We start from the raw sequence: 21,633 nt of genomic DNA, 5'->3' as shown, positions 1-21,633 counted from the left end.
GCTGCAGAGGCAGTTGTCTGCTTTGCCCAGGCCTAGAGAGCAAGTAGATCCACCCAAAGCATGGGGGAAACACAAGCTGCTGCTGCTGCCTCACCCCACAGGAAGCTGGAGGTGACCCTCCCATCCCCAGTGTTTGCTGGACCAGCAGCGTGTGGGGGCAGGTAGCTGCACAGGAAAACAGGAGCCTGGCTGCTGGTGAACATCCTCATTCTTTCTGAAGGATAGGACAGATAAGGCAAGGAAATATGCTGTCCACCCCCCACAAAAAGACTACAGGTAAAGCTCTGCCAGTTGGACTGTACCTTGCGAGTTGCTGGACAAGCTCACTTCCCATTAATATCAGTGGGATTTCTGTGGGAGCGTGCTGTAAGCTGTTACATGCTAGATGGAAGGGGATGACAGGGGAATATATTAACGAAAATGCATGTGAGGCTGAAGCCATCCGTGGTCTGTATTAAGTAACACAGTCAGGTGATACTTCACAGATAGTAATGGTTGTACTTGAGCAAATTAGTCCTCACCCTGACTGCTGGCTTTCCACTTTGCAGACGTGGCAGTACTATTAGTCAAAATACATTCTCCCCCAAGACTGAAATGGTATTCATCACTGCTTTCATTTTCAAATGTCTTTCTTTTGTTCTTTTTGCAATTTAAATTCAACTTATTTAAATTTATCTAGATAACATTCTATAACTTTTAAATATAAATGTACTTCTCCGTTTTCACTTCTTCTAAAGTTGTCAATAAAACAAGCTTTAAAACTACTCCATAGCACAGATGAGCTCTTTGCTTATCCATATTTTCTCTTCTATACAGCAAGAGGTATTGCTCAGTTCTCTCATAGAAGGCACTGATGACAGCAGCAGGTCCACATGCTGTTCCCAAAAAGAACCTAGTCGGACTGAACGACGTCGTACATGTTGGCTGCTAGAGCTTTTCTGTCCTCAGCTTCCTGCTAAAACAAATTCGTTTTGATTGTTCCACATAGTAAACTCTTGTTGATCAATGTAAGGCTGACTGGTGCTGGTGGCTGACTCATCACTCTTGGCTTGCCTACTGCACAGCCTAATGAGTAAAAGTGAAGTACTGCCGACTAAGAAAAAAGGGCCAGTAGCTAAGAAAGGAAGAAACAGGGAAGGAAAGAAAAGGGAATCTAGGAGCCATCATAGGGACAGAAAACATTGAGAGAGGCATTACTCACATTTTTGCCAAATCTAAGCTGTATTTACTTTTCTGATGCCGATTGATTCAGTAGGACACTTAGGTTTGGAAAATGGAATGCATAAACACCGCGCAATAGAAATTAGCTGAGAAGCAACATCTTAACATACAGTGAAGGAGTGCGTGGAGCACTTCTGGTGGTGAGGGAGTCTGGGTTCCGAAACAGTCATTCCCAAAGAATGTTAAAAATATTTGTGGGAGAGAACAAGCTGGTAAAATAGGATTTTCTGAACTACTGTCTGCTTATTTAAAGCATAAATGATCCTACAGCAGTTCTAAGTGTTTTCTTTTCATATCAGTGCTAAGCTTATCTTATAAACACATCTTCAGTATGTAAAGTAAGTTAAAAACATTCATTCTAAAACTCGGATGCAAAGAGAATGTGGCTTGGATGCTTGCTGGCATGAAAAGAGATATCCTGTCTTATTCTTTTTTGTTCTGTGATACAGTTGTAGCATTATCTGGTATCCAGGCTTTGAAGGATCTATTGTGAGCATGTCAAAGACTTTTTAAATTACTTTGTTTTTGTAAATATTAGATCACAAAAACTGAGGAATGAGTCCCACGGACTTTCATTAAACAATGTATCCCATTATTGTTTTTCCTGTTTTGGAGTTGAAATTCAACTAGCATTAGTAACACTCTGCATATTTATTTCTTCGATGAGAAAAAAAATATTGTTCTAATAATCACTGTGTCTATAGAAATGTGCATTCAAGGTGCAGCTTAGACACTAACTAGTCACCACTGCGTGATGCTTGTGCAGTCAGAGAGAAGAGGTGCCTTGCACAAGATCCCGATGTCCATGATGGAGCTCAGGTGAGACAGGACTGCTGCGTTCACCTATGATTAGTGTCTCACCTCCGTAGTGACCTGGGCAGTCCAGGACTAACAAGCTATGGGACAAGTCCTTCCACCTGGCCATTTTGCATACAGGAAGAGAACATTCCCACAGGAAGTGGGAAATTGCCCAGCAGCCTTTTGGGCTAACACCCACTGGGCTCAGAGAGTTAAAGGGAGACAAGTGTCACAGCTACAGGGCAGTTGGTGGAGCATGGGCCTGAAGGCTGTGTGGTTGGAGGCTAGGAATGGCTGAGCCTGAACTTGGAGTCCAGATTAAAACTTGACAAGAGTCTAAAGCTGGGACAAAGATGCAGAAGTGGGAGGACAACAAATCAGCAGCTTGTCATAAGAAAAAATGGGCAGAAAACCCTCTGCCCCCTTGCCCCTAGACTTAGTTTCAGGAAGTCATGGTCATTCTGATGTTGGCATGTACTTGTCAGCCTCCCCGCCCCCCGCAAGAGTCCAAACTCCCCTTCAGTCTCCTTCCTCTAAAGGGCGACAATGTCCAGTTGCTATCCATTACTCTTCTGGTACCTCATGGTGCAAAGGTCAGTGTCCTGACCTAGGAGGTCTTGCCTTGCTGAAGACCATCTGAGTGTCAGAACGTCACTGAACTGTGGAATTGCTGCTTTTTTAAGTGTAATTTTTAAAAAGTCTGGGAATTTGGTACTTCTTTTTACTAACTAGTACTAATATTGTACTAACTAGCAATGGTGGAAGAATAGACAGGTTGTGAAATGAAGCACTCAAAAACTACAAAGTGTCACGATTTAGAGTTACCCGGTGTTTTGATTTGATCCTGTTATGCATATTCATTAGGATATTTTATAAACAAGTTTGAGTCCAACTTTATTTATGCTGACAGTTCTTCAATGCAAATATTTGTGTGAAGCTGCCCATTTCCACAGTGCTCAGCACCATAAACAGTCGTCACAATAGCAGCACCTGCTAGGTATTTTAGCTTCATTTTACAGATGGGACAAACTTCTTCATAGCCAAGTAGCAAGCGCATCTGCAAAGCAGGTTTAGAAGCTGAGGTATCTTGGTACCCATTCCTTAATTCAAATGACTCCTTCTTCTGTGCCAGAGCATACATAAAATATACAGGGTGGAGATGAAATCCTGTCTCTACAGAAATTAACATAACTTAGACATTATGAAGATATGTATCCTTAAGTTCTAAGTTATTCTGTTCACCAAACCAAATTGCTTACAAATTGGCAAACCAACAAATATCAGCATTTATCAAAATTAAATCCATATGTTCTTCAAACCCATGTATCATCAACTACTTCCAGATGTAAATATTCGTGGATAGTTTTAAGGAACCTCAGTCTTACAGTCAGTTTCCACAATGATTCTCAGAATTAGCACTGTTCACACACGATATACAATATTTAGTCTCTTCAGGAAACAATACTTGTTGCTTTCCTTAGAGCCAGGTATCCTGTAACCACATCTGAAGGGAGCATCCGAATATAGGCAAATTCTTCAATAGTACTAAATCTCAGCTTGCTCTGGGGATCTGTGTAATTTGCCTGAAAAAGAAACAATGGCAGAGACACTATTCAAAGAACATCTTGAGACAGAATACGGAAAAGAAGTGTCTAATTACAAGACCACAAAATAGCGAGTTTCTTTTCCCAGTAACAGCACTGCTATTGTCCCCATGACCAAAAGTTGCTACTTTTTTTTTCTCCTCATGTCAGAACTTATGAGAAGTTAACAGACCCCTATAAAATCACATTAGAAATGCATTAAACATAACAGAGAGCTGAAATAGTTTCACACAAAACAGTGCAAAAGGAATTCCTCAACTCTCTAAACTCACCCTAGCAACTCTGTGCCTTGTGCCGTCTCTCACAAGGCAGCTCTCCAAAGAGTCAGGCTGCTGCCAATAAATTACCCACAAAGAGGCTGAATTATGGGTGCTCTGATAGCTTTGGACTGATTTTCTCTTCCTGCATACAACTTAGCTTTTAATTTACTTTAAAGTGGTTGTTAAAGCAAGGGAGTCTCAGCTTATGGTTCTGTGACTGAACTGATAAGAAATTTGAACTCAGCGTTATGCTTTGCTACAGACGCCTGCGTTCAGGATGGCAGCCTGGCCAGCTAACCCTGGGCTACCCTGGTATCCTCTGCTATATTTGGACCCTGGGTGCCTGGGAGCAGTGCCCATTTCCTTCCATCCTCTCCCCTTCCCTGTTGCTACAGAAACCTTGAGTTTGGGGGGCAGCACAGGAAGCCGGGCTGGAAGAAGGCAGGCTTTAGGGGATCGCCTCTCCACCTTCAGCCTCCAGGACAAACACCTTCCAGCCAGCACTGTATTCCCAAGTGCCTACCAAGGCTCTGAAAGCGTCTTCTGTACCTTTCTTTAACAGGAGATGGTGGCAGGCTGCAACGGACAGGCAGTTGAGATCCCTTAAGACATTGCTACTAAAAAAAAGGAAAAGGCCAGGAGAGCTGGAGCATCCCCCACATCCATGCTGTTGAAGTGCAGAGCCCTCTACCATTTTTATCTAGGAAAGGATCTGTTGACCATAGTAACAATCCAGTTAATCGTCTGGCCTGATACGACTTAGCAGAAAATTAAGTGTTATTTGTAACTTGTTTCTTTACAAAGAAATGCCACAAGGTTAATTAAATGTAGGCAGCTAACAGTCAAGTCATCAATTGATTTTCAAACAAATGGCAAAGTTAGGACATTAGGAGTAAATTTATCCCTGGTGGTAACTTCATGCTTACGGCAGGTATAAGTTTATTTTTGTGTCACACTTTAAATCTGGCCTCATGTAAGAAAAAGCTAACCAAGCAGGCTGCTTTTCAAATGTGCATGATTATGTAATAAACTAGCCAAGCAATATCTGCAATTTGTGTTGCGTACCAATCTAGGTTAAAAATATTATGGCAGTTCTTCACTATTCTGTTACTTCATATTGGGCTGTAGTTTGTACACACTAATGTATGGTAACTACTCATTTATGCCATGACTTCATTCTGAAAACAAACGTTACCACTACTTCAGCAATAATTAAAACAGATTAGAAAAGTGAAGTAATGTGATTTTGCAAAGAAAAAACTCTGTCAAGTGAGAAGGTAAGTCAAAGGTCACAGATACATGCTCTTCAAATACAATAAATTAGTTATCTCAATCTGTTTCTATAGTAACAAAGCTGATCCTATTTCAGAAATGGAAAAGAAATATAACCATTTGAAGGTTTGGGGTTTTTTTAAACCTGCTTTACAATAAATTGCTCTGTTTTGCACGTTAAAATATCTAAATACTCATCTTGCAAGCTTGGAAATAGTAGTTTTATTTTGCAGTGTCAATATACTAGATAACAGCTTTTGAATTCTAGGCTGCCTTACAAATATAAATTTTCTGCTCTGCTTAGACCATTGGTAAAATTAATTCCGTTTGTGTTACAGAAAGAGAAGAGGATCAGTAGAATTTAATTGTGGCATTTAACATAACTGCAGGTATACCGATGAGAGGGTTTCAATACACTTGTCTTTTTTGGTACCTGCTAGACCATTTAATTCTTCCCGAAATGGGTAATGCTAAGGAATTTATTTTACTTTTTTTTTTTTTCCCATGGGGAATCCAGCATTCCCATAGAAAATATATTCTTACACAAATGCTTTCAGATTTTACACAGAAAATACAGGGACATTTTTCTTACACTAGATTTCTGAAATATTCTATTACCCCACATATCTTCCTACTAGGAAATGATCTTGAAAATATATTTAGTGCTTCTTATGAAACATTTCTGGCTTAGCAATTTAAAGGACACGCTGTCTCAGTTATCTTAATAAAAAAGATTTTTTTAAACATGGTATTTTTATCATAGTCTGGAGAAACCTTGCAGGCCAGGTAAAATAGGAAACTTGACTCATGATGCAATTAGAGGCTGGAAAATCAAGAAGAAAAAAAAAGTGGAAAGACAAAAAAGGAAACAAAAGCAGCACTCAATGGACTCATATAGAAAGGAGAGTATTTATACTGAGCCAGAATAGGTAGAGTACATAAATCACTGATGGAAAGGACAAGCTGGTAAAGAAAAAATGAGGAACTGAGAGGAACACTCTTATTTCCTATGGCTAGACTGACCCTTAGCTGGTACAGACACATTCTTTACTCACATCTATAACCTACATCATCATCCCGCTATAGGTACAACAACTAACTAGTTTTGAAATACATCAAAAACCAGTGCTGGAAAGCATTATTTGATTCCATGGAGATGGGGCAGTGAAAGGGATTTATACCCTTATGCTTTCTGCCCCACATGAGCCCCTCACAGGTCAGAGGTGTTGCAGCAACTCCAATCACACCTGGTGTGAATGCTACTAATACTTGCAAAGCAGCTCTAAGAGGAGATGATAGGAAACAGACGAACACCATTAGGTGACCCAGTATGGAATTTTTGCTATTTTGGTGAAATCTACTCATTATTATTTCACATGTCCATCTATCCCCACTTCCTCCATCCACTGCATCTTTATGTAAAGTAGGGGTACTTATGCAAAGTTCCTTATTCAACTGACCCCTCTTCTTGTCTGAAAACAAGTTGCTATTATATCAAAGCAATACTCTTGCAAGGCTGTAAGTCTGCCCGGCTGGAGGGAATTATTTTCCCTGGGTTCATGAGCAGTCTTTTCCATTTGCTGTCTGTCAGTTCATCTGCAAGGGAGATGTTGCTTTCCCATTCCCTCTTGAACACCAAGGGTTACCAGCCTCCATCTGAGCAAACCACTCCAATTCCAAATCATGCTCAAAGGCACAGGTTGGAAACATGCCACCTCCTTGGTGCCTTATTTAAATGTGTTACTTGAAAAATAAAAAAGTCAAAGAAAACATATGCTACCAAATCAAGAACTCAGATGTTAGGATGTACAGGATTACAGTTGGCACTATAGCTATTCTTCATTGCCTTGCACTGTGTATCCACTATAAGGCAGTCCTTAATTAAGTGCTCACCCATTTTTTTTCCCCAGTGGGGACTTTAACCTAATTCAGTGTACAGAATGCAAGGTGCTGTGCTAACCTGCACCAACACAACAAATGTGTATGTTGACAGACATCTCTATAAGGTGATATCAATCCTGTGAGGTGGGCTTGTGCCCTATGGATGAGAAACAGATTAAACTGGGGGAAGGGACCCAGAAATTCTGTCTAAGGCTCTTTAACATCACAAAGTTTTCATTATTGTAGTTACTTAGTGTAACCATTACTTAACCCTATTTATAGTCCAAAATACAACATTCCCATTCATTTCAATTGTACTAAGTGCATAGGCTTCTGCAAAATAAATCACTGGGGGCTAAAGGTGAAAAGATATGCTGTTACTAACATCGGTTTTGTTTTAAGTAAAATCATTCATGTCACATAGGAACAGTGTCAGCAGCAGATACAAAATTTTTGTTGGGAGAATTCAATGACTTTACTCCTGTTTTGTGTGAACAGAATCTCTGGGGAATTCAGGTGCCAAATTGTAACTACTGAGACTTTTTGGAGCATGTGCAAATGTGGTTGGGGTTTTTTTCCTTATCTTTTTCTATTTTCTTTAACAAAACCATGTAAAATAGCCCATCTGTGACACACAGGCTATACATCTGCCAAACTCCAAGTTCTAGCTCTGAAGCATGGCGGTATTTGAAATTCTCAAAAGTCCACGCCAAGTGTCTGTCTCAGGCTGATTTGTTTGAGGGGAAGTTTGAGAGCAATGATAACAAGTTGGTTTTTTTAACCTGGGCCAATCAATATAATTTTGCCTAATCTCATTCTTGGAAATTGCTGAGCCATCTTTTTAAAACTTTCTGTAAAAGGCAGAATGAAATAAATCGGCCTCAGGCAAACACTCAGCATGGAAAGTTTCAGTCTGTGTGGTTAAAGCTTGGCAAAATTAACAGTCGTGGAGACTGTGGGCTACCAGCTTTCACTGTAACAATCTAAAGAGTCAGAAATTATGGGGACCAATGCAGACTCTACAGCTGGGAAAATGGTGTGATAGGAGCCACCTGGCAGGACAAGTTATTTAATCTGTCCGGACATCTATTAACAACCTAAGGATTTTGTGATGCAGCAACAGTATTTGGGGTTTGGCCCTAAATCACTGGACAACTATTAAGCACAAGGCTGAATAGGAACCTCAACACGTACATCTTGTACAAAAGCATGCTCCAGCATTATTTCATTGTGGAAAGTGAGATGCCAATTTTGAAGAGAAAAATAAAATGCTTACCGGAAGTCCTGAAATGTCAGAATATTTCTTGGCAGGCTTAAAGGAAGGAGGAGCATCGATATTAAAATCTAGAGAGAAACAAAGGGATAAATCCAGTGTGCTATATATCTTTTAATGCATAAACCCAAAATGTAAATAGGTAACAATACTTCTTCAAAACTCTGCCTAACTTTCTGAGGTGTCTCTTAACTAGCAGCACTAAGGCTAAGAAATATGAAGCAGAATTACCTCTGAAAACATTTAGCCTGTTAGCGCTGTAAACAACAGTCTGATTCTGCTCACTTCCCTAAAACCAGTTTAGGAAGCAGAACTGCCCTCCCCAAAAGGAAAAATGCGAGAGCTAGTGGAAATGCTTTGATTTCTTCCAAGTCTTAATGAATTCCCTTGCCATAAGTTATTTGGAAAGAATAGCCATTATCATACACATGCTATATGTTAAGACCACGAAACATTGCTCAAGATTGCAGCTCTGAAATACTATAATCCAGAAAAGCAAAGTAATCTTTTAAATCAGTTAAATCTTTAAGCGTGTACCACTTTAAGCCCTGTCAATGACCTAGAAAATTGTCTGAATGTTTAAATTAAATGATGGAAATTGCTGTTCTTTGGTGGCCTTTAGATAGCAACTCTCACTCATAAACATTTTTAAGATACAGTTGGTATGTTTAAGTAGTTAAATCCCCAATTTTGGATGTTTACAAGAAATATCTTGTACCTGACTCATTTCTTTCCTCCTTCCTGATCTCCTTTGCACCTCATTCAGATGCTATGATCAATTCAAATGCTCCATCCGTATCAAATTTCTAACTCATCATCTCATAATTCAAAAGACACTAATGCCACAGACAGCTGGTTTTAAATATGCAACTGAATTTCTTTTCCCACCTTCTTAAAAAAAATCCTATAAATTTACTGTTGCAAACAGAGCATAATAGAAATAGCAACATCAGCAGACTGTCAGTTACAATAGGCAGGAACACACAGTAGTCTGCATTTTTCTATAACAGTTGCGTCTAAAACACTTCAAAAAATGGCAAGCTATTTTTGGATAAAGTACCAAGTCTGACAGAAAGTATATGCATATGCGCAAGTCTGAAATGCCTCCACTTGCTTAAGTAAAATCCGAGGATCACATTCTGCCTCCAGCTACGTTCAACAGCATCCTAGTTTATGAGTAGACGTGAAGTATATCTAGATTAAGACCACTGCTGTAACTCCGCTCCTGTAGATGCACGCCAGCTAGACTGCTAATCAGGACTGCTAATAGCGTAGTTTCAGCTGCGCTGAACTAAATAGGGGATGTAGGATTTAAATCTCCCAAGAGTCTAGGATAAGGAGCTGTACAGGAAGCTTGGGCTGAGTTCTAAGCTACTGCAGGTATGTGGCTTAGCAGAATCTATATGAAAACAGTCAGATACAGCTAATCAAGCAGCAGCCACCCATCGGAAGACATTTGGGCTGTATGCAAAGGAGGCAGCTCCACAGCAGTGAAGAGGTGACAAACACCTGATGGGAATAAGGAGTTTCTGACCTGGTTTGGATAAATACATTTCCTTTATTAAATTCTCAAATGTACTTGAACTTTGTCACAATACTCCAAATTATTTGTGTCCACCTGCTTTCCACTAAGAGCTGGCGAGTGTGATTGGACTAGTCTTAAATGTACTGCTGGACCCTGTTCAAGCAGGATGCTGTATGCACTGAGGAAACAATTTAGGTTTGTTTTAAAGAAAGTTATTTGTGTGGATTTTATTATTTATAAATACATGCAAAGCGTCTAAGCAGCTTACAGCTAGGATCATTTAGTTGCCATGGCAATGCCCTTTCAGAAGCAAGAATTTGTTTTAGGTTCTTCCAAGTTCTGTTCTTCTTGCCAGCTGCTGCTCCACCAATGCCAGAGTGCTAGAATTAAAAATATGGTGTTTAGAGAAAAAATAAATAAAGAATACTATTTCAGAGTGTGACACTTCTATTTCATAGTCTTTCTGATACGTCTCATCTTGTCATGAACCATTTGTTATCCTCACTTATTTCATCAGCAGGCTAATATACTGTACACTTTAATCTTAGCTGCAAGAAAAACAAAGCTTTTTGGACTGTGTCAAAGCTACTATGTTTAGGATTAACTGAAGGAAATGAAAATCTGCTTTTTACATGGAAATAGAAAATCAATGTGGTTAGGTTTAGCCTGAGATTACAGGATTCTGTATGTACTTCCCATCGTATTAGAACTTATTACTATGAAGTTGTGTCTAAAATTGTGATTACACGGCTAAATTTTCTCTCTCTTTTTTTACGGCGTATTACAGGTGCAGCTCTAGCTCTTTTACAAATTATCTGTGACTGTAGAAAACACAACTGATCTTGCAAAATGTAATGAATACTATGAGAAACTTTCTGGAAAATTTCTTTTTCTTTCAAAGGATAGAAGACAGAAGAATAGAAAAACAGTAATAAATAGAATGTTGGCTGCCAAGATAATTTTGCATTTTGAAAGGTACACTAATGGAAGGCTTGCCACCGGTACTATAATGGTAGTTTCAGTTATCAAATGTGATTGCTACAGAGTAATTTATTTATGTCCCTCCAGAGACAGAAGCTGCACAACATACTGTACTGCTTTTAAATGATCAAAGGACACAGATTTATAGCTTTACTTCAGAAAAGTAAATGTTCTTACAATTGGGAAGTTCTTGTTATTTCTGTTAATAATTACTACCTGCCACATCAGTCTCATCAAAACTAAGCAAAGTTCTTTCTGTAAACACATTTCTACTGTGATTTGCTTATAAATTAGCCCGTTAAATTGCTGAGAATGATAGGAGGAAGGATTCAATGAGAAAGCTTTTTTCTGTAGATATAAGATATATTCAGAAAAGATGCTCATGAGCTGTCAATATATCAGGTTTTGGCAATGGATATCCAATATAGAAAGTACATGCAAATGTTTGCTCTGAGAGCAACACCTTAGTAATCTAGAGTTCATTGTAAAATAGAGACTGCTGGAATATGAGATGAAAATAGATATACTACCACATTACTAACTCAAATTGATTACATGAATTTTCCCCCAAATCATTGCATAATAATCTTTTTTCAGTAATCTGGTTTCTCAAAAGCAACTATTGGGGTTTATATGAACTTATGCCTCCTAGGAATGGGGCTGAGTATCGCCTCACACACCTACAATCAAAAGGCAATGACTGCCAAGCGCAAATGAACCAAGCTACCTCTGCACTAGTGAAGTTCAGAGAAAGCTGGAGCTAGGAGAGGTGGAGCTATTCGTTGCTCTACAATTGTCAGAAGGTCTTCTTCCCCTTCACCATTGCCAAGGGATGCAAATTCCTTTCAGGAAGTTTAGAAAAAGGTAATTCCTTCCTTCTTCTCTGATTTTAAGTCCATCCTCCGCAGTGAGCTAATGGTTCAAACTTGGGCGTATTTATGAGAGACGGACATTATTTGATTTATTTTACTCCTTTTAAGGCAAGTTAGGCTGGAAGGATGCAAAAAGTCATCCAAAGTGTTATTACCAGTTCATACTGACAAAAAAGCTAGTTAAAACTTGATACATTTCTTCTCAAATTAGTTACTGTATTGTGGAGGACAATTTCATGTTTTTTATTATAACTGCCTATTATTTCTGCAGCAGTTGCCAAAGGCCCAGTACATTCATTATTATTTCCAGCATGCAGACATTAGTATTGCCTCTTTGGAAATCGTGACATCCCTCTAAGAAATGAAGGATCAGCGCAAGACCTCATGGCTATTTAAACCCTATACAGAAGCTACATGGAATGCCTCTGGGCACAAATAAGCCCCATTTCTCAAAGACACTGGTGCTCACTGGAGGATTAGAGTGAGCAAAGTATACAGTCATTTGAATGCCCCTCTCGTGACAGAAGTTGTCTGCAAAGCAGACACAGAGCAACTTGCAAGTCAGAGATTAATTTTATAGCGCCTGCCAAACCTGTGCTTAGTGAGCTGTGTGATGCCTGATTACTAAGGTTTTTTGCTGTGGGATATTGTAGCTTATTCATACAGAATGAAATCTGGGATAAAATCCTTCTTTCTAAGTACTGGCTTAGGACCAGCAGTCTGAGAAGTTTGCTTGTCTAGGAAGCATTTGTACAGTGTGCCAATGAGCTGGCCCTGGCACAGCAAGATAAAAAGATATTAAAAACAAACCCAGCAGTGACAGCGTTACTAGCTGTAGTCTTCCTTCACCTTCTGCCCCAGTTTAAACCTCAGAGTGTTTTAGCAGCCTGCATTTCGTCAGTTGTCAGAGTTTACATGACTTCTGAGCGCCGGCAGGCTAGGCTTCTGGGGAACACGGAGCTTTTGCTTCTAAATCTAGCAATTACTGGAAGAACAGTCACCACAGGTCTGTTACAGTTTCAGGGACTGGGAGAGGAGCAAAATGCCAGTTGCTAATGACTCTCTGGATGATTTCTAGTTCAATTGTTTTGCAGCTTGCCTTGGCTAGGAACAGGGAGACGGGATTCCTACGTTCACAGCGGTATAAATTACTCTGCTCTAGCTGTGGTAGTTTGTGAGATACCACACCATAAAACTTCTGTACTTACCTTGATCTAGCAGGTTTTCTGACTCTGTTTCAGAACTTAATATAATAGTTCTGCATCTGGACCAGTGCCATTTTCATGCTATAATATAGTGTGTGCTTTGAACCGTAGAGTGGCATGGACTTGAGGTGAATTTCTTAAAAATTGCCGACCTTTTATTTGGCTGTTAAGATGACTTTCCTAATATTTACATTAGCAATATGGTTAAACAGAATCCTAGCTAATGTTTTATTTGAAGAGTTTAGCATTTCAAGTTGTTAAAATAATATACTTACAATGAAGTTTGGATCTTTAAATGGTAACGGCTTGACGGCTGTTTCCACTGATCCTGTGCCGGACTCTGTGTTCAGAAATTTGTTTTCACTCACAGCCTCTCCACCTACACTCTGAAGAAAAAAAATACAGTCTTACTGTTTGTTACTCTGAGCAAGTTTAACTGGCGACCAAGCTGTCTGCTGCATTATGTACCTGTTGCCTTTTTAGCCTTTCTGTCTCTTTTGAATCTTTAAAGAAGCATGCAAGAGAATATTTGTCAAGCAATTTAGAACAGACACATAAAGGGGAGAAGGGGAATGGAGTGGCCAAAGACTACTGAGTAAAAATGGCATCGGGTTTATTTTAGTATTAATGAAAGCCATCTTTATAAAGTGCAAGACAGCACGTGAAGCCAGGAACAGCAAAAATGTACATTGGATTTGTTTCAGAATGTTTGGTATTAGAGCATTAACAGAAATATATAAAATTTATAAAAAGGTTTTGTCAAGGTTCTAAAGAATAATTGATCAGTTTATTCTCCGTAGTTGGCTTCAATCATGCCTGAGGACTGAGGGGAAAAAAGATTTTATTATATATATTATTTTTATATACAAGCCTCACAAAATCTACATTGGTACTAGTTGCTGCTTGCTGTTTTCTAGGCTTTTCTTTACAGTTTATTTATTTAGCAGGAAGAGCAGTTGGAGAAGGTGTGTGTGTGATTGGAAAGCTAAAAAAGTTGTGTGTCAGTCTAAGCAATTTCTGACAGTTCTGCACGGCTGAGTCTATGTTGGTTTTTTATTTTGTGAGCACTCTGTAAGTCTCCACGCTACCAGAACTAGCCCATGCCGCAAACATAAATGTTCCTTGTGAAATTCTGATCCATACTGAAGCCAATAAGAATTTTGCCATTGAGTTTGGCAGTTCAATCAATAGGATTTCATACCTTGATTCTTTTTTTCTTGAAGAACAAAAAGCTCAGCTAAAAGCTAAATCAATATCTACTGAACTGGTGGTTAGAATGTTTCTTTACCTTCAGACAGATAATACTTAGAACAGAAAAATGTTTTCCTGTGAAAACCTGCACTGCAAAACCTTCTGTGTTGATACAATACTCTTTTAAATAGAAGAAAAAAAGATCTTTATTATTAGTGAATTAATAGGAGTACCTCGAGAAACGGAGACTATATAGCAAAGGCCATGATTCAGCACATCCTTCTCCACGTGATAACAAGGGAAGTGTTTGTATTCTTAATTACATGCATAAGTAATTACAAGATTAGGAACTAGGCAAATTGAACTCTTCTTTGGGGAAATACATCGGTTATTCAACAGTCCCTCTTTCTAACATAGCAAAGAGAGGTCTTAAATATTCAACATATGGTATAAGAAAGCATTCAAGTAAAATAGTCATGTTTTTAGTGTCTTATTAAAATATATGAATAGAGATGATCTATTTTCAAAACCACAGTCAGTCCCCTGTAAGCTCATAGTCCAGGGGATACTGGCAAATAACATCAGTGGAAGCAGCACTGATGTCTGTAGCTTCAACTTGATTCTTCCCTTGCTGAAGACAACATTAAGAGGCAGTGACTGTCACAGAAACAGAAGAAATGCAGATGGATGTTTAGAAAAATGCGCATTATGTGACACTGAGCAGAGAAAATAGTATCTTCATCAATCCTGAGTAAAGTGGCTTTATACAATGAGTTGCTGGGTTTCTTCTTGCACAGGCACACTTCTAGCACTTCTGACTTCAGCAGCAAACATGAAAGACAAGATCATTTTTGATGAATAACCTATCTCTCATACTGCTCATTATAAGTGTAAATTCTTTAAGTGGAGGAATCAGCACTCATTCTTCAGAGTGTTCTTGCCTTTTATTTGGTACCATTTGGTCAGTTTTAAATCCTATCCTACAGTTTTTTATTAATTATTTTACCACTTTTGCTCCTTCAGTGATCTTCTCCTAAGTATTCTGTTGTTTATGAAACAGGTTTTGAGTAGCATTCAACAATATCTCAAAACAGTATCTAGTATTTTGAGACGGAGCAAATAAAAATGGTTTATCAATAAAGGGAAAGAAGCTTCCTTATACATATAGTCCTTAATTTCTGCAGCTGGGTCCATTTACATATTACACTCACTGTCTTCAGTGGGTTTTTCTGTATGGATTCAGTGCTAATCTTCCTGGCACATTGGGAAGGAAAGTAAGGAACTGTTCTTGGCAGGACAATTCCTGAATGTAAATTCTACACGTCGTTTCTTTTCCGGACCAACCCCTAGGGGATTTCAGGTATTAGTGCTGCTAAGAGTCGGGATAACTCACGTTACAGGCCAGATGTTTATTTTGTTTGTGCCGGTATCCCTTGCACAGTGACAGAGGCAGCAGGATCTGGAGTAGCAGCTGCTGCTTTTCTGGGCCATGGGAACACCCCAGCCATCCTCCAGGCCCACTGAGACATAACACCAGCAGGAGCTTCTGGGTCTGTCATGGACAATTTGAGAGCAGTGGTTTTCATCTCCAAGGCAAAGGGTGCAGGCTGGTGTGCAGGAATATAAAGCAGCTTGCATACCATACTGGTATGCAATCGATACCATGATTTCAGAGCCCTGTGGTAGACTGGGAAGCAAACAGGACTGGGTATTATGATCCCAGTTAAATGCTGGGAACTGAGATAATGACATACGGGAGAGGCATGTCGGGTCCCTCACTCAGAATTGCTTGTGTGAGAACCCTGACTTTCAGCAGCAGCAGTAGCACTATGGAAGAGAGATACTCAGATAATGTGCTTTTCTTCCTGGAAAAACATCAGAGAGTTGAGTAGAAGCACTGCTTCCAGAATAATGTGCTACTGCACAGAGGAGTGAACTCCGGCAAGTACAAATCTTTGAAATGCTCTTTCCGTGCAGCCTGCAGAAGTCTCAGCTGATATCCTCAGCAGTTTTTCAGCCACAAACTCAAAGTGTCTCAACAATCAACAACTCTGTCCAGCCTATATTTTAAAATGCCAGGATTCAAAGCATACGAAACATCATGTAATCTTTCAGGTTTGTTTTTTCAAAGGTAGGGGGAGATGTCAAATGAATTTTAACCAATGTGGATCTACCTTTGTACTGCAAACCCATGCTTCCTGAAAGTGAATAATACAGTGATAATACAAAACATTATTTACAGCCTGAAAGAAGATTCCTCAGTGAACAATTACTGTACAGTAATCTTTCACTTTTAACATTAGTTGAACAAATCTCTCTCAAATGTGCTTGTTTGCTTGGTCGTTTAGTTTGGAAGATAGTTCATTCTTCACTGTCATGTACTGGGGCAAACAAACAGGAACGAATTCAAATCTGCTTTGTAGTCCTACGAAGCGATGGTGGTCTCGTGAGCACAGGGAGGAAGCGCCTGTCACCAGGGAACATGTACTGCTCAATGTGTGCCGCAACCCCCAGTCACGTGGGGGGCAACTTCCCCTTCCTGACACATTCACAACCAACCCCCAGCATATTTTCTCTACCCAGACAGTCTCTTAGCTAACTCCCTCACCCCCAGCATCCTAGGATAATCCCAAATGCTTTCCAGGAGGGCTAGAAAGTGTGACCCTGGGCTGAAACTCTCGATAGCTTCTATAAAGCTTCTTTTTAACCCATGTTGTAGTGTAAACATCCTTTATGGGGAGCTCAACGTACACTTCAAGGAGAGAGACAGTGAAGCAGCTTTTCATATGCACTTTATAACTAAATTGTGTCTTTTAAACAGTGGGTTATGTAACTAGGGCTACAGGGAATCGATGCTACAGTAGTCACTAAGCAGCCTGTGTTCCTCCATAGGCTCTTGGAGTGGCTTTACATTTACAGGGTACCTCTGCACTGGCAAAGGAAGGTGTGATTTCAGTACAGCTGAACATGCCTACGCTAGTTTCACCCCAAATAACAATAAAAACACTGCAGTAAAGACTGCAGCTAAGCCATCAGTAACCATCTTCATCTTTTCCCATCAACTCCTGCCCTGGCTGTTAACCTCCACAGGAGTCCATGCTGCAACCACTTCTCATGTTACCTGCCTCTCTCCTCCTCCTCCTCCTCCCAGTACCCACCTTAGCCAGCCGTAGAGCCTTGGCTGGAATGGCATGTTTTAAAAGTTGTAGACAGCGGGTCAAAGGCTTCTTATAGGACCACTTGTGCAATTTTATTCCTTCTATAAAGTTGTGTTTATGTGCTTTAGCTGAATTTTAACTACAACCACAGTGTTGCCAGGTTAGCAACCTCTATTCCTCCTGGGATAGACGGCAGTAATAGTGAGGGGTGCTGCTTCTTTTTTGCATTCCTTCTCACAAGACCATCTATCAAGTATTCAGTGTATCCCAGCTGGGTGGGACACTGTCCTCCCCATTATGTATTGGGACAGGGTGACAGTCGCTACGTGAGGAAGCTGGCTGTGGACTTCACTTGGTCAGGAGACAGCACAAATTCGAGAAACAGCAAAGACCTGCAGCACACACTCAGGATCCTAAGAGGTTTGTTGTAAGCGCAGCCAAGTCTGGGGAAGAGACCCGAGCTAAGCTTTGCTACCTTAACACTGGTTTCTTTTGAATAAAGCCAAACCCCAGGAATGAGCCTCGTTTGGACCCTACTGTATACGCTGTCTGTACTGGGAGAAAACACACATTGGGAGGCTGCCTATTCACATACTACTTTCAATCTTAGGTTTTGGTAGATCTATTAATTTTTTCAATATATTCTGTTCCAAATTCCCTACCGCAGATGTATTGGTTTTCACATGATTTCCAAAGATTGCTCCATCTGTCTGGTTTTATTTAGGGAGAGGACAAGCAAAACTTGTAGACCATGGAAACTGAATTCTTTGTTTTGGCTATTTCTAGGTGGAATCAGCATCGTGGGGTTTGGGATGGGTGTCTGTGATGGGACTAAATACTAGGTGAAATTAGCTTATTATGAAAGTGCTTGTCTGAATCATATTCCCCCTGCCCCCCCCCCAGCAAGGATTAAAACTGCATAACAGAATAACTGATTTATGCTGAAGTATCATTTCTTATCTATTTAATTTTTGGATTATATTCTATAGTATTTTTTCATTATTTTAGACTAAAAGGGTTTTACGAAGTATAAGGAACATAAAAAATACAAAACGTAAAAGTCAAGATATAAATTTGTGTATTTCTGGCATCCTGTTAGTGCATAACGTGCATGTCATGGCTTAGAAAAAAAATGGATTTTCACATCACTGAAGGTACAATACGATCTGGACATTTTTGCCAGATTTTACAGTTTTACCTGGTAAAATATAATTTTAAAATAGAAGGTAAACTGAACAGTACATTGGAAAAGAAAAATTTAAATGCACAAATAAATTCTGTAAGAACTGAAGAGGAAGTTATTAGTTTAAGGGAACAAAAATGATACTGTAAACACTGATTTTCTCTGTCTGTTTTGTTTTCTGCAAATCATTCATTAGTTAGTCAATTTTAACACAACATTGAATAGAGCAATTGTAGATGAGGGTGATTACATCTGTAGTTTTTTGGTTTGCTTTTGCTTCTGCATTCAGTATTTCTGATACTCTGGCTTTGTCTTACAGTGATTATTACTAGGGGCTTGTAGGCCACTATTGAAAACGAAGTAATAAGAGGGGTCTGGTTCTAAATCAAGCCCTCACACTTGGTGATAACTTTGTCCCAAACACCCAATTTGGCTTGCTAAGGAATCCCTTTGTGTCCAACCTTGGTGTGTGAAGCTCAATAAATAGTTTAAATTACTTTTACTTAGTTTGGGCAGCTGATTTTCATAATCACAATAATACCACAATGACATTCTTACTTTCATTGACGCTGGTGTTTTAACTCAGCCTCAATAATAGTATATGTCTAATTATTCCTGTTGCAGGTTACTTCTAAAGCAGTAATATCCAACTTGTAGCAATTTACTCAGCTTTTAGCTGTGTTGAAGTTCTGTGACAGCCTGACGAAGCTGTGGCATGCAGCCAGGGAAGAAAATGGTAATTTATAGAATAGATGGATAATACCTGTATTTTCACTAGCAGCCAATTACAGTGAGTGAGAATGCCATGTGGAAACAGAGTACAAATGTCACTAGATGACAACAGTGATGATACAAGCAGACTTTTCAAAATTGGGAGTAGACTTTGAATGTCAGTTATTTAACAGAGTCCCAGCTAATACTGCTCATACTGGAACATATATTAAGCTGTTTGATTAATATATTAGTTCTCACTGTATAACAAGCCTGGTACAGGCTCTTGCACATTCTGAATATTTAATTCATTTAACTTTGCATGATGACATGACAGGGGCCATTAAAACTTGAACACGTGCACTCTGGCGGACAAAATGCAGCTCTTTACATTGCTGGGAACAATTCACAGAGAAAGGTGTCAGAATTAGACATGCTTAAGCTGAAGTTTAAATGCTAGCTAAAAAATTTCTCATCACCAACATTATTAGCGTAGTGTATTTCTGAGAGCAAACTCATTGAAGACTCAATAGCAATGTAAGACTGAAGAAATAGCACTCTCTTGAACAAGAGTAGTTCTCTCCATATCTGTGACAGAAAGGTTTTTTGGAAAGACTTATTCGGTAACATGTACAAACGTGTCTTAACCATCTGGTTGCATTTTACTGGTTCTTGGATTTAGCAGGAAAAACTTTTTCCCTCTTCCTTTTCCCTCACTAAAATGAAGCCAAATACAATTTCCCCAGCCTTTTTTCTTTCAGCACTCCAGTACATGGTAGCATCTTAGGAACGTTCTCCCTTCACAAAAGGTCCTAACTTATTCTGCAGTAGGACAAAAAAGATTTCAGCTTGAAAACATTCAAATGCCAGGAAGGAAAAAAACCTAAACTTGCATATTCACAGCAAACTTTGTTCCACAGGGTACTGAAAAACTCGATTCACTAAACAAAAAAAAAAAAAACCGAGTAGTAGCTACCTGAAAACAGGTATTAAGTACAATGCAGATCAATGTCCTTGATTTCAAGCAGCTAGTAGGGTGGGCAAGAGAGTCATGCATGCAGTGTAAATTGGGAGTAAATCCATTTAAGTCAACGGGTTTCATCATTGCCAACTCATCTTAAACAGCAAAGTTCCTGGTACAGGTTTCTGCTTCCATTGACATCAAAAGTAAATCTCCCAAATGCCCAAGAACAAAAATATTTTTGTTTAAATTATGACATTGTCCTCAGATGCTGCTCCTGCTTTCGCTTATAGAGAAAGCTGAGGGTTGTTAAAAAAAAAAAAACACATAACAACACAAAGCTTGAAATTAGATTGTTGAATTATTATAATAATAGTTTGTAATTCCAAGTACATGTCACTAAAAGTACTTCAGCTTCTTCTAAGCTTTTCCCAGAGGACTTCTGAATCACGTGTCAAACTACTTTTGTGTGAGACTTAACAAATCTGCCCTTCCTAAAGCAGCAGTTCTTTTCCTCTAACTTGCTGAGTATTTCCGCTGAGCATCAGGAGTTAATCAACTATGCAAATTAACTCCAAACATATGACTAAAATTTAGGAATAATCTTGCCTGTTGGTTGGATAAGAGGGAGGGAGGAGGTGTTTGAAGCAGGACAGGGAAAATGTGTCAATTGCAATCTAAATAAATAAAGATAATACATAAAGACATGTATGCTGCCCAGAAAGCAATCTGTACATTATGCTTTTGAACTTTTACGCTGCTGTTTTGAGGTAAGTTAAAACATCTTATATTTCAACTGCCTTAGAAAGGCTGAATAAAATTTTACTCATGCACTAAAAGATTGGACTGTCACAAAGTGATGGATGGCTTTTCTATGTTCTCTGAAGGGCATTTCAATACCATAGACTCCAAGTGCTCTTGATTAAAAGGTGACATTCTCATTTAGGGTCCCGTCACTGCCTGAGCTTCAAACCATTATCATTCACCTGCACTGGTGCTTCCAGTGACAAAATACTTACCAAAATGTATAAAATACTAATTACTTTAGTCACTTTGATAGAGGTATAAAACGCCCTAAAGCAAAGCTCTATTATACTGTGTGAGGGTTTGAATTCAAAATTAAAAATGCAGCCAAAGGGAGAATAAGATTTTAATTACATTCCCACCTCTCAAACATTTCTTGAAAACCTAGGGGAAAAAGACCAAGCAATTTCATGACACAAGAACTCCGTTCTTACTGGTACTGCTCACTTAAAAAAAAAAAAAAATCCAGAAAAACTCAAATTTACTTTGTTCTTTTCAAAATTATTGAACTTTCAAACACAGAAAACAAGCTTCAATAAAAAGCTCTGATTTCTTCTCAAGAGATTTCAGATGCCGAACATGTTTTTCCATTTAAAAACTTTAAAGTACTATGATAAACAAGGTTTTATAACTTACAGATGTTTCAAGGAAAAAAAATTACTATTTACTATGGGGAAAAGCCTCAAATAAAATGTAATTGGGACGCAACTGTGAATAGCTTCACACTATTCCA

The 21,633-nt window shown here is 39.1% G+C and overlaps 1 protein-coding gene across 1 annotated transcript in view; it reads right to left on the bottom strand.

The window, feature by feature from the left end:
• Positions 1-2,823: 2,823 nt before the first annotated feature.
• Positions 2,824-21,633, bottom strand: part of INO80C (INO80 complex subunit C) — a 31,429-nt gene continuing 12,619 nt past the window's right edge. The window contains exons 2-5 of the mRNA XM_082479234.1: positions 13,168-13,278; positions 10,103-10,214; positions 8,313-8,380; positions 2,824-3,602 (exon numbers count right to left, since the gene is read on the bottom strand). Coding sequence (XP_082335360.1) covers positions 3,471-3,602; positions 8,313-8,380; positions 10,103-10,214; positions 13,168-13,278 — 423 coding nt within the window. The 3' untranslated portion in view covers positions 2,824-3,470. The remainder of the gene's footprint in view (positions 3,603-8,312; positions 8,381-10,102; positions 10,215-13,167; positions 13,279-21,633) is intronic.

This window comes from Vanellus vanellus (assembly GCF_965231255.1).
Source record: "Vanellus vanellus genome assembly, chromosome: 2".
Lineage (NCBI taxonomy): Eukaryota > Metazoa > Chordata > Aves > Charadriiformes > Charadriidae > Vanellus > Vanellus vanellus.
This window is presented reverse-complemented; position numbering and strand designations above follow the sequence as displayed.